Consider the following 13029-nt stretch of genomic DNA (forward strand, 5'->3'; position numbering starts at 1 on the left):
TGGAGACCACAAAGTCGGTTCTAGCAGCGGTCAGAAGGGAAGACTGGATGGTCTCTTTGGACCTAAGGGACGCCTACTTCCACGTCCCCATCCACCCGGACTCCCAACCTTTTCTGAGATTCGTTTTCGAAAAGGTTGTCTACCAGTTTCAAGCCCTGTGCTTTGGCCTAAGCACAGCTCCTCTTGTGTTTACGAGGCTGATGAGGAATGTAGCCAAATTCCTTCATTTAGCGGACATCCGAGCCTCCCTCTATTTGGACGACTGGCTTCTCAGAGCTTCTTCCAGTCGTCGCTGTCTGAAGGATCTAAAGTGGACTCTAGATCTGACCAAGGAATTGGGTCTCCTTGTCAATATGGAAAAGTCACAAGTGGTCCCCTCACAAACTATTGTGTATTTAGGGATGGAGATTCACAGTCTAGCTTTTCGGGCTTTTCCGTCGGCCCCCAGAACAAGCCAAGCCCAGTTATGCATCCAGAACATGCTGAAGAAGGAACGATGTTCAGTCAGGAAGTGGATGAGTCTGATAGGGACGCTATCATCCCTGGAACAGTTTGTGTCATTAGGAAGACTACACCTCCGTCCTCTTCAATATCACCTAGCATTTCACTGGAAAAAGGACAAGACGCTAGAAGCGGTCTCGATCCCCATTTCCGAGAAGATGAAGTCTTGCCTGACGTGGTGGAAGGACAGTATCAGCCTCAGAGAGGGTCTGCCCCTGGCTGTTCAGACTCCCAACCACGTTCTCTTCTCGGACGCATCGGACGTAAGCTGGGGCGCGACATTAGACGGTCGGGAATGTTCGGGAATATGGAACTCGAGTCAAAGGACAATGCATATCAACTGCAAGGAGCTACTGGCAGTACATCTGGCCTTGAAAAGCTTCATGTCTCTCCTTCAAGGCAAAGTGGTGGAGGTAAACGCGGACAACACCACTGCTTTGGCGTACATCTCCAAGCAAGGAGGTACCCACTCACTGACGTTGTACGAGATCGCAAGGGACCTGCTCATCTGGTCAAAAGGTCTAAACATATCGCTAGTAACGAGGTTCATCCAAGGCAACTTGAATGTCATGGCAGATTGTCTCAGTCGGAAGGAACAAGTAATTCCAACAGAATGGACCCTCCACAAGGATGTATGCAAGAGACTTTGGGCCACTTGGGGCCAACCAACCATAGATCTCTTTGCAACCTCGATGACCAAGAGGCTCCCAATATATTGCTCACCAATCCCGGACCCAGCAGCAATTCATATCGATGCCTTTCTCCTAGATTGGTCACATCTAGATCTATACGCATTCCCACCGTTCAAGATTGTCAACAAGGTACTGCAGAAGTTCGCCTCTCACGAAGGGACAAGGTTGACGCTAGTTGCTCCCCTCTGACCCGCGAGAGAATGGTTCACCGAGGTACTTCGATGGCTAGTAGACGTTCCCAGAACTCTTCCTCTAAGGGTGGACCTTCTACGTCAGCCACACGTAAAGAAGGTACACCAAAGCCTCCACGCTCTTCGTCTGACTGCCTTCAGACTATCGAAAGACTCTCGAGAGCTAGAGGCTTTTCGAAGGAGGCAGCCAGGGCGATTGCTAGAGCAAGGAGAACATCCACCCTTAGAGTCTACCAATCAAAGTGGGAAGTCTTCCGAAACTGGTGCAAGTCAGTATCTGTATCCTCGACCAGTACCTCTGTAACTCAAATAGCTGACTTCCTCTTATACCTGAGGAAAGAACGATCACTTTCAGCTCCCACTATCAAGGGTTACAGAAGCATGTTGGCATCAGTCTTCCGTCACAGAGGCTTAGATCTTTCCAACAATAAAGATCTACAGGACCTCCTTAAGTCTTTTGAGACCACGAAGGAGCGTCGTTTGGTTACGCCTGGTTGGAATTTAGACGTGGTACTAAGATTCCTCATGTCAGACAGGTTCGAGCCGCTACAATCAGCCTCCCTGAAAGATCTCACCTTAAAGACTCTTTTCCTGGTATGCTTAGCCACAGCTAAAAGAGTCAGTGAGATTCATGCCTTCAGCAAGAACATCGGATTTTCGTCAGAAAAGGCTACATGTTCACTACAACTTGGTTTTCTAGCCAAAAACGAGCTGCCTTCTCGACCTTGGCCGAAATCGTTCGATATTCCCAGCTTATCGAATATGGTTGGCAATGAACTAGAAAGAGTCTTATGCCCTGTGAGAGCTCTTAAGTTCTATTTAAAACGAACTAAACCTTTACGAGGCCTTTCTGAAGCTTTATGGTGTTCAGTTAAGAAACCATCTTTGCCTATGTCAAAGAATGCTTTATCCTATTTTATCAGACTGTTAATACGAGAAGCTCATTCCCATCTGAGTGAGGAAGACCAAGCATTGCTGAAGGTAAGGACACACGAAGTTAGAGCTGTCGCAACTTCCGTGGCCTTTAAACAAAATAGATCTCTGCGAAGTATAATGGACGCAACCTATTGGAGAAGCAAGTCAGTGTTCGCGTCTTTTTATCTTAAGGATGTCCAGTCTCTTTACGAGGACTGCTACACACTGGGACCATTCGTAGCAGCAAGTGCAGTAGTGGGTAAGGGCTCAACCACTACAATTCCCTAATTCCATAACCTTTTAATCTTTCTCTTGAAATGTTTTTATTGTTGTTTTTTTGGGTTGTCCGGAAGGCTAAGAAGCCTTTCGCATCCTGGTTGATTTGGCGGGTGGTCAAAGTCATTTCTTGAGAGCGCCTAGATTAGGGGTTTTGATGAGGTCCTGTTGTATGGGTTGCAACCCTTGATACTTCAGATCCTAGGGGTCGATCAGCATCCTAAGAGGATCGCGAGGCTCCGTAAGGAAGACGTACTTAAAAAGGCAGAGTAATTGTTCAAGTCGACTTCCTTACCAGGTACCTATTTATTTTGTTTTTGTTATTTTGATAACTTCTAAAATGAAATAAAAACTCTTAGCTCATAATAATGTAAACACCCCCCTGGGTGTGAATCAGCTATTATAATCACCGGCTAAGTTAAATATTGAAAAATGTTATTTTGATAATAAAATAAATTTTTGAATATACTTACCCGGTGATTATAAATTCAAGGACCCTCCCTTCCTCCCCAATAGAGACGCAGTGGAACGAGGAGAAAATTGAGTCTTTGTTTACATTGAGTACTGGGTATCTGGACGACAGATGGCGCTGTTGGGAACACCCGCAACCTGTGTAGCGATCGCTGGCGAGTTTTACCTTAGAGTTTTCTGTCGAGCAACAGAGTTGCAGCTATTATAATCACCGGGTAAGTATATTAAAAAATTTATTTTATTATCAAAATAACATTTTACAGTTGTGAATCACACCTAAAATTTAAGTCATATAGAGTTGAAGAAACTTTATCAATGCTGAGATCTGGATGTTGAGGAGGCTCTGTCCTTGATCTACTTACACTCATACTTTGAGTTTTATTAGGATTCAACTTAATGCCCCATAATTTGCACCATACACTAATTTTAGCTATATCTCAATTAAGAGATTCAGTAATCCCAGATATACATTCAGTAGATAGAATTAATGCAAAGAGTGTAGCATAGCATCATCTGCATATGCAACAAGCTTGTTTTCTAGGCCAAACCACATGTCATGTGTACATAGTATGAAAAGTAATGGGCCAAGAACATTACCCTGTGAAACACCAGATATTGCATTCTTATACTCACTGTGGTGCCCCTCAACAACTCTTTGCAATCTCAAAAATTCAGTAATGATGCTAAGAAGCATTCCACCCACTCCCAACTGTTTGAGTTTAAAAACAAGAGCCTCATGATTAACATGGTCAAAGGCAGCACTAAAATAAAGGCCATTCATACGAACATCCTGACCACAATCGTGGATTTCTGTACAGAATTGGAGATTGTTAGAAGGGCATCATATGCTCCAAGGCCTTTACAAAAAGTAAATTGCAAACTAGGGAACAGTAACTAGTGTGGGTGTGAACGGGAGGGCCAGTCTATCCCCGTTGGTTTCCCCTGCTAACTAGCTGTGCGTAGTTACACCTCGCTCAAGTCTTATGACTAATTTCAGTTGTCACTGAAATATATCTCGACTGTAAGAGCTCCAGGTTTGTTTTGTTAGGAAAAATACAAATTATTTCCAAATTTGTCACTTTTTATTTCTACTGAATATTCAAAATAAATTTTTTTTATGACATCAGCGATGGTCATTGGTTATCTTGACGAGTCAAGACTTTAACAACGTCATGAACATCCATTGGTCTCCAAAGAGTTACACTGTTTTCCTTGGTTAGGAAAAATATGAATTACTTTGAAAATTTATGATTTTTATAACTATTCTTATTCTTGTGGAACAGCATCTCACTTGCCTTTTGTGATTTGAAGTAATTATGTATACTCCAGTGGGTTATTTTTAATGAAGGAAACATGGCGAGGTGAAGTAGGGGCATTCATATATCATTTTTCTGGATGCAGTTGGTGTTTTTCCTGCTAGATAAAAGGCAGCTTATGATTGATGATTTTGTATCTGAAGAATGTGGTTTGGTAGTGTCAAAAGAATACTTCATTATGAATAGTAATTGACAAGTTTAGCTCAGAAAGATAGTGCAGTATTTTTTTTTAATGTAGATTACCTGTTCTTAGTTTTTGTCTCTTGTTATTTATCAATGTATATTGTACAACCAAAGGTTCTTGTTATGTTATTGTGTCATCTGGTCTAAAGTGTAAAGGATATCACTAAATTACTAATGTGACCTGAAGCTGGTTGTTACTACTCTTAATAAACAGTGTGTATAATGTAATAAAATACTTTACTGTATTGTAGATTATTAAATTTTATAATGAAAGTGAAAAATATTGTTTTAAAACCTTCTAATTTTTTTTTCAGGTGAAAACTTCCAAAATAAAGGCAGCAACACTTTCATGATGGCTGAAGCTAACCTAGGCCATGAAGGTACAGTACAGTACAGTAAATTACAATATACTGTAGATGTTTTAATGGGTAATTTTTTTCAATATTATGATGAGAAGGTAAGATTTGCTTCAATTTGTTTCAAGGGGTTGTGTTAGGTTATCAGTTGTAAAGTGCTCTGTACAGTACTGTTTGGCTTGGTATTGTATAGTAATTTGTTCCTACACAAATACAAATCATTATCCTTTACTGTAGTTAACAGTGAAGCTGGAACACAGAAGTTAAAGTTATAACGAGGTGTAAACAACCGACAGGTAATTACCTATCTGTAGCGAGAAGGTGGCTGCTCCTCTGCTGGCTTATGGACAACTCTGATCTCGTCTGTTAGTGAGTGCACACCTCACACTGGCTGGAGCAAATGTTAGCAATTTTACTTCTTTACTTAATTTTTCTTTCCAGTGTGTTTGGTTTCATCAAGGATCCCGCTGTTATGTGGTACTTTCACGAGTGCCCTTTTTGTGGATCCACGTTCCTCAATGTCAAGGGCACGCTCGTTCTCAAGTTTCCTCATGTAATGGTTGTCGGGATTGGCCATCCTCCTAATTGGAGAAGTATGACAAGAGGAAGAAGCAGCAGTCTAAGGGGGATTCTTCTCCTTCCGGATCATCCTCGAAGTCAAAGAAGGCCCGTGCGGCTTCTTCCGTCCTCAGAACTCTTCTGCCTTGACTCTTCTCTATTGAGTAAGAGAGGAAACCCATCAACCTTAGGACAGGTCCTGGGGAAGGGCAGTCCGTCCATTTCCCTTAGTGAAATGCCAGGACATCCTCTTCAAGGGATAGGGGTCCTCTTCTTTTTAGAGGTCACGCTTTACGTACGCTGTAGCCATCCTTGGGTATCCAAGCTTCCCCTTCGAAGGCGAAGCTTCAGAAATTCCTCGCTTCCAGACGCCTTCCAGAGGTTATCGTCCTGCCAGCATCTGGTGAGGAGTTTCCGGTAGTCTTCCCATCACCCGCAGAGGTTGAGCTTGGTCCTGCCTCTCCTGAGCTTCTACCTCGTCCTTCTAGGATCTTGAATCCACCTGAACATTGCTCTTTGGAGCATGATTGCCAAGTTTCTGTGCAACCTCAGTGTGATCCTTCCTCCCTGGAGAAGGATCCTAGACCTGCCCTTCAGAGGTCTCTTCCGCTTTCCTAGGTTGACTTGCCACCCATAAGACTTTCTCCTTATATTTAAACTTCCAGACCTTTGCCCTTGTGCTCCTCTAGATGACAAGCTGCTTTAATGAGTACATCTTCCGTCTCGTCTTTGACCTTTTCCTTGCAATTCTAGATGAGCTTCACCTTTGACCTCTCCTGCATACCAGAGTCCTGCTTCTCACGCTTTGCGTGTTCAATCCTGTTCTTCGCCCGATCCTGTTCCTCGTAGACGTAGAGCATCACCTTCATGATCTTCTAGATGTTCTTCCCGAGGTAGCTCCATCTCTTCTTATCTCATGCACCTTCTGCTTCTGGACTCAACTTTAGTTGCTCCTCATCACCTTGCCAACCTTCTGATCACCATGTTTAGTTTTTATGAGCCTCGCCTGTCAAACGTTCTCCTGGACGCACCACGTGTCTTCTAAGCACTCGTTGCTTTGCTTTCCCTTAGGTAATTAAAGCTCTTTTAGGTATTCACCTCGCTACAAGCTCTCGTCCACAGCACACTTAGCTACAAAGTGATCTTTAGGTCTTTCCTCCTTACCGGACAACTTTAGCAATCATTGACTACATCCCTCGTTGGATCATTACAAGCACTCTCCTGTAGAGCGAGGTGCTCACATTTCTCCTGTTCGTGCGAGGCTCGAGGATTGTTATTTTCAGTGATCTTTGCATCATCTTCTAGGTGCTCTTTTAATAGATCACCACAAGAGCTTGTCACCTGGTAGATGCAAATGCTCCCCTCCAGAAGAGGTAAAGGGGCCCGCCTGTAAACATGTTTTCCCCAGACAAAAACCAATAAGATCATGCTCTGGGCAAGTAGAGCATGTTCCTGTAAGACATTTTAGGCTCCTGTTGGAGGCTCATCCTAGACTCCAGAAGGGACCAATTGCCAACTCATTCAAGGCATTTGTCAGGCAATTGATGATAACGCAAAACTTCATGGTAACACCCGATCTGAAAGATGCCTACTTTCAGATCCCAGTTCACCTCTCCTCCATTAAGTATCTCTAAGAGTAGTGGTAGCAGGCAAGGTCTTTCAGTTCAAGGTCCTCTTGTTTCAGCTTGCCAAGAGCTCTTTAAAGTTTTTACGAGTGTCTTTGATCCACATGGTCCGCTACCTGGACAATTGGTCAATTCTGGTGTGGTGCTGGAGGAAGAAAATAATTTTACCTGGTGATCATGGTAAACCTGGAGAGGTCTGTTCTGTCACCTACGCAGAGATTAGTCTATCTGGGGATGGACATTGACACCGTCCTAGGGAGAGTTTTCCAGTCCAGTGAAAGACTGTCACATTTTCAGAAGGCACATATTCTCGTTGTGCAACAGTCGATTCTCCCTGCTTGCCAGTGGTAGAAGCTCCTGGGATACTTGACATCTCCGGAGAAGTTGGTTCCAGGAGGCAGATCATGCCTGCAATCTCCACAGTGCAGGGAGAGCTCAACGACACATTCTTTCCTGTGAGGATAGAAGAGGCCAGGAGAGATCTCCAATCATGGTTGAAGGAAAAATACCATACCTCCTACAAGGATGCCCGCTCTTGCCTCCCTGGAGTTCCTCCTCTTTTTGGAGGTATCCTGAGAAGGGTGGGAGACCACCTAGCCCATCAATTGGCATCCGTCTCTTGAAAGAAAGAAGATTGTTGTGACCACATCAGTGTTTTGAATATAAGAGCAGCCTCACTAGCTATCTAAGAGTTGTGCGCTCTTCTAACAATACCCTCGGTGGTTTTGATGAACAATAACACCATCGTGGTTTTCCTACATAAATAAACAAGGAGGTACTAAATCTCTTCAGCTGTGCTAACTAGTGGTGAGGACTTTCGAGTGGGCAATCTGCCCATTTCGTCCCGGGGGAAAAGGATCATGGTAGCAGTCAAATGGAGCTGGAAGACTCAGGTAGCCGGCTCTGAGTGGTCCAATGGTTACGGAGATCCTGACTTTGTTGGGTTCTCTGACAGTAGACCTCTTCAAGATGTTGTTGAAAAACAAGCTTCCAATCTACTGCTCTCCCATTCCAGACCCAGAAGCAACGTTTGAGGACACATTCCAGCACCCGTGGGATGGCCTTGATGCTAATGCTTTTTTGCCTTTTTGCCTACTATGAAGAGTCTTGAATCAAGTACGAGACACTCCCAACTTAGTGTTGATGTTGGTAGCTCCAAAATAGTCACATCGATTGGTACCTGGACCTTCTGTTTATCTTAACAGAGACAAGATAATTTTCAGCCCTCCCCAACCTTCTATGTTAGCCTTTACACATGGAGGTTATCCAGCATCTCCTCACTGAGAAAGGCTTTTCTTAAGAGACAGGGCATCAGGTATCTGGATATCTCTGCAAATCCTTGGCAGCTGTCTACCAGGCCAAGTGGGCCATCTTCTGTGGTTGGTGTCATGAGGGGGTTATATTTCCTCTTGGATCTTCTGTGCCCTTGATCGCTGAATGTTTGTACTACTTCCAGAAGGAGAAATTCTGCTTTCCATTTCTGCAGTAAAAGTCTATCACTCAGCCTTGAGCCATGTCTTTAGAATAAAGGGAGTAGATACTTTATTTCTTCTTCGAAGGGTGCTCATGGCTGCCCCAGAACTAACCCAATTAAATGACTCTGATTTAGATAGTTAGGAAAAATAAAAATTATAGTAGATTATAGTATTTTTTGCAAAAATCAATAACTTTGAAGATCTCCATCCATCAATATTGTACTTTGTTCAACTTGATGATTTTGAAGATCTCTCCCTATCAATATTGTACTTTGTTCAACTTGTTGATTTTGAAGGTCACCTATCAATATTGTACTTTGTTCAACTTGGAGCAATTTGTTTGTTTAGACCATCATGTTAAGATGTGTACTGTACTATAAACATCGGCCAGATATTTTAACTATGGTATCCTTAGTTTGCCTTGAAAGTAAACATTTTCAGTAATGATTAAAGTAGTTAAAACTAATTTTTTTCTAAATACAGTATATAAGTTGGTTTTAAAACTGGGTACATTTATATTGGCCATTGGACTGCAAATTAAAGATATTTAGTTATTCACTTAGGTGAGGATCGTGAGACAGATCATGTATATCCCTACTCAAGATGTAGTTCAACAGGTTCCATCCACACACTTACATCATCAGCTAATAATACAGGTAATTAAATTGTATTTTTATTTTCAATCAAACTTTTTCTAGATTAATTTCCAAAACATCAGGCATATAGAATTTTTTTGGTCATTTTGAGATGCCACATAATTCTAATATCTTTTGAGTGAGCTGAGTATTCTGATAGAGTACTCTTTTCTTTTAGTTCTGAACACATCTCTTAAGTCTTGCTTGGAAGGAATTTATTATTTTTTATTTAGAGATATCAATTAAAGCAAGGTGAATAAATAAAATGAAATTAGCAGTAATTTTTTTTTTTTTACATAAGGGCCTCTGATTTTCAGATGTAACTGATGATGAAGACTCTGACAGAGGTGGTCAAATGAGCTATAAAGAGCGGCGGCGGACAGCGCACACACAGGCTGAGCAGAAGCGGCGCAATGCTATCAACAAGGGTTATGATTCCTTGCAGGATCTAGTTCCTACATGTCAAAATTCAGAACAGGGGCAAGTTTATAAGATGTCCAAAGCCACTGTATTGCAGAAAAGCATTGATTACATCCAGGTAGGATAAGCACTTTGAGTCTAGTATTGTTGTAAATTATACTGTATGGGAAACTAGGATTATAAATGGAATAGACTTCCTAAATCATAGTTACTTTTTATTTTAAATGAAGTACTACTGTACATCAAGTGTACATCATTAGAGTAATTGGTTCCAGAAACCATGATGTAACCAGGTTTTCTTGTATATCTGCAGTGGTTTGAAATAACCATAAACACCATAAAACTAAAATGCCTAACTAAAGAGATTATAACCATTGCCAAACCTTAATCCTCTCGGCTCCATTGGACAATTTTCACTTACTGTTTCTACTTCTTTAGTGCTATTGGACGTAATTTACGTCCTGTAATTACGTTTTTTTCCCTTTTATTATTTATATGCAGTACATGAAAATTTTACAAAATATGTAACATATCAATGGAAATTAAATTTATTTCGCTATACTTTAAAAAATGTTGTGAAGTTCTATCTCGTTATAGTTTTTGTGCCAAGGTGAGTTAAGTAATGTCCCCAAAAAGATCTGGGGCTTCAAACACAGATCACATGGTAGCGGGTTGGCACACAACAGTTGAAAAAAACTTCTAAAATTTTATTTTCGTTAAAGAATAATTAGGCCATTGAGCTAAAACCCCTCGCTAAATAACTTGGCTTTAAAGGCCTGTGCTCTTTTGTTTTTGGACATTTTACTTAACTCAATTTAATACCAAAATTGTCTAACAATATTTTTTTGTCATAGCTGATGAAATATCTTGTACATGTAATGGTTACATATTTTATACAATTTTCATATACATAAATAAGAAAAGAAAGAGTACAGTACAGTAGGGTCCCGAATTATGCGAGAATTTGGTCGATTAATGACCTCGTGTAAATGGAAAATCGCGAATTTCGAAACACACAACTAACAGAAATAATTCCATTGCGGCCATGGCAACCAGCAATTTGCCTATTCAAATGTGTTTAATACCCATTTCCAATACTTTCTTTGTACTATACTGTATTTCTTTATATCAAATTGTTTTTGTAAATAAATAAAACATTTAATATACTTTAAAGTTCTAATAACTTGAAAAATGGTTAAAATTACAACCAGGATAGGTGTAAACACCATATATTTCCCGTTATAACACAACCCAAAATACAGACAAATTTTAATGTTTGTCATATCTATTGTATAATACAACTGGTGAATAGCAAAACCATCACTCTATAGACTAGCTTGTTGTATGATTGAAAATCCAGAATTATCAAAATAAAGGCGATTTTATATCATGCGTTTCCTAAACACGCTAAAAAGCACAATAGAAAATGACAACCAATGTTTTGTTTACGTTTATCTCTGATCACAACGAAGAAACAGACGCATTTATACATCTGTGTTTTTGAATTGACAGCAATTTTACCAAGTATAGATTATATGTTGAATTTGTTATTACCAATGTTCTAATTATTTTTTATTAGAACTTTCAAATAAATGAAATGAATGCCATTTATGAAATGTTTTTCTTTATGATGCCGCCTGAAACGGAAACCTTCCATTTGTTTACGCTCTATCTTCGATCATAATAAACAAACGAATGCATTAAACACACATGATCTAAGTCATAACTAATGATATTACAAACATTTAGTAAACATTATGTTATTACAAATATTTTACTTACCGTATCCATATAAATTCCTAAATTCATAGCAAAGCTGGAAATTTTTTTTTTCCTTATGCGTTTAATCCACAATAGCAAACTGCCGCTAATGACAGAGTGATAACTTACGATAATTCTAAACTGTTACGAAAGATAATTGTCCTTTCCATATCCAAAATACTTTTCCTAACTTCAGTTATAAGTCAACTTGTACCCACCTCAATTATGGATCCATATGCAAAAAAGGTAAAAGAAGAAAGTACTAGGCCTAATTTTAAAGTCACCGAACAATTAGGTTACCGCTATAACGTTCGATGAGAGAGAGAGAGAGAGAGAGAGAGAGAGAGAGAGAGAGAGAGAGAGAGAGAGAGAGAGAGAGAGAGAGAGAGAGAGAGAGAGAGAGAGAGAGGGGGACGGTTTTAAAGTACTAAACAATAAATATGATAGGTTATAACACATTGGTGTTTATGTAATATTAACTGTATAGATGGTTTGAATAAGTTAAGAAATGGTGTAAACAATTCTTTGTTATTGTATTCGCGCGGAAGCTAGACATCAGCTGATGTGATCACAGCCAAAAGTAAAACAAAAATAAGTTAGCAATACTCGATTTTTAAAACACACCCGAAATTTAACAACATAAGTACATGTTTTATTATAGCGCAATTGACATTTAAAGAGTAAAAATTTTCTGGAATAGAATGGTGTTTCCTAAAAAATAGTGGTTTGCGGACGAAATCGGTTACCGTATTTTAAGCTATGATTGAAATGGATGTATACACGGTATAATTTTTTCGTTTTGTATTTAATTGACACTTCAAGAAAACCGATTTTGGTTTCTTCATCTATCTGTAAGTATTGTATAACGAGAGAGAGAGAGAGAGAGAGAGAGAGAGAGAGAGAGAGAGAGAGAGAGAGAGAGAGAGAGAGAGAGAGAGAGAGAGAGAGAGAGAGAGATTATGACGCAGAAGGTTACAGACCTAGAACAGGGGAGGATGAAGGGGGGGGGGGGGGGGGTAGTGATGAGATAGGCTGGGTGGACTCGCAGGGGAGACGGTAGGAGACGGGGGAAGGGGGGATTTGGTTGCCAGTGGCTAAAAATAGATTCTGAAAGACGGTAAAGGGAAAAACGAATCCCATCGAATAAACAGAATAAGGAAAGGGAATAAGATCCAGAGGAATAATAGATATAATGGAATGAAAATGACTAGATGGTGTTAGTTGTGATAAGAATAATTTAGATATTTGAAATAAGAGTGTCTGAGGAGGTATAGAAGGAATTCGTGATAAATATAGAGGAATATCAAAGGATACAGTTAGTTTGCATTAAAGGGTTTGTTATCGTTTATCGGCAGTGAATAGCCTAAACTTCGGTAACGAGTCGTCAATATTTTGTCATATTTTAAACAGTATACATTTGATTTGCAAACATTGGTTTTGTAGAGTAGACGGTAAAATAAAATCGAGAGAGAGAGAGAGAGAGAGAGAGAGAGAGAGAGAGAGAGAGAGAGAGAGAGAGAGAGATTTGATGGCAGAAATCTCTCTCTCTCTCTCTCTCTCTCTCTCTCTCTCTCTCTCTCTCTCGATTTTATTTTACCGTCTACTCTACAAAACCAATGTTTGCAAATCAAATGTATACTGTTTAAAATACTGT

General features: G+C 40.2%; 1 protein-coding gene across 4 annotated transcripts in view; it reads left to right on the plus strand.

Moving 5' to 3' along the window:
* bigmax (helix-loop-helix-leucine zipper transcription factor bigmax) overlaps window positions 1–13029 on the plus strand; it is an 86046-nt gene that overhangs the window by 11637 nt on the left and 61380 nt on the right. For all 4 annotated transcript variants that reach the window (XM_068354059.1, XM_068354062.1, XM_068354061.1 and 1 more), the window contains exons 2-4: window positions 4860–4925; window positions 9123–9215; window positions 9512–9732. In XM_068354059.1, coding sequence (XP_068210160.1) covers window positions 4895–4925; window positions 9123–9215; window positions 9512–9732 — 345 coding nt within the window. In that variant the 5' untranslated portion in view covers window positions 4860–4894. The remainder of the gene's footprint in view (window positions 1–4859; window positions 4926–9122; window positions 9216–9511; window positions 9733–13029) is intronic.

Source organism: Palaemon carinicauda, chromosome 30, assembly GCF_036898095.1.
Source record: "Palaemon carinicauda isolate YSFRI2023 chromosome 30, ASM3689809v2, whole genome shotgun sequence".
Classification (NCBI taxonomy): domain Eukaryota; kingdom Metazoa; phylum Arthropoda; class Malacostraca; order Decapoda; family Palaemonidae; genus Palaemon; species Palaemon carinicauda.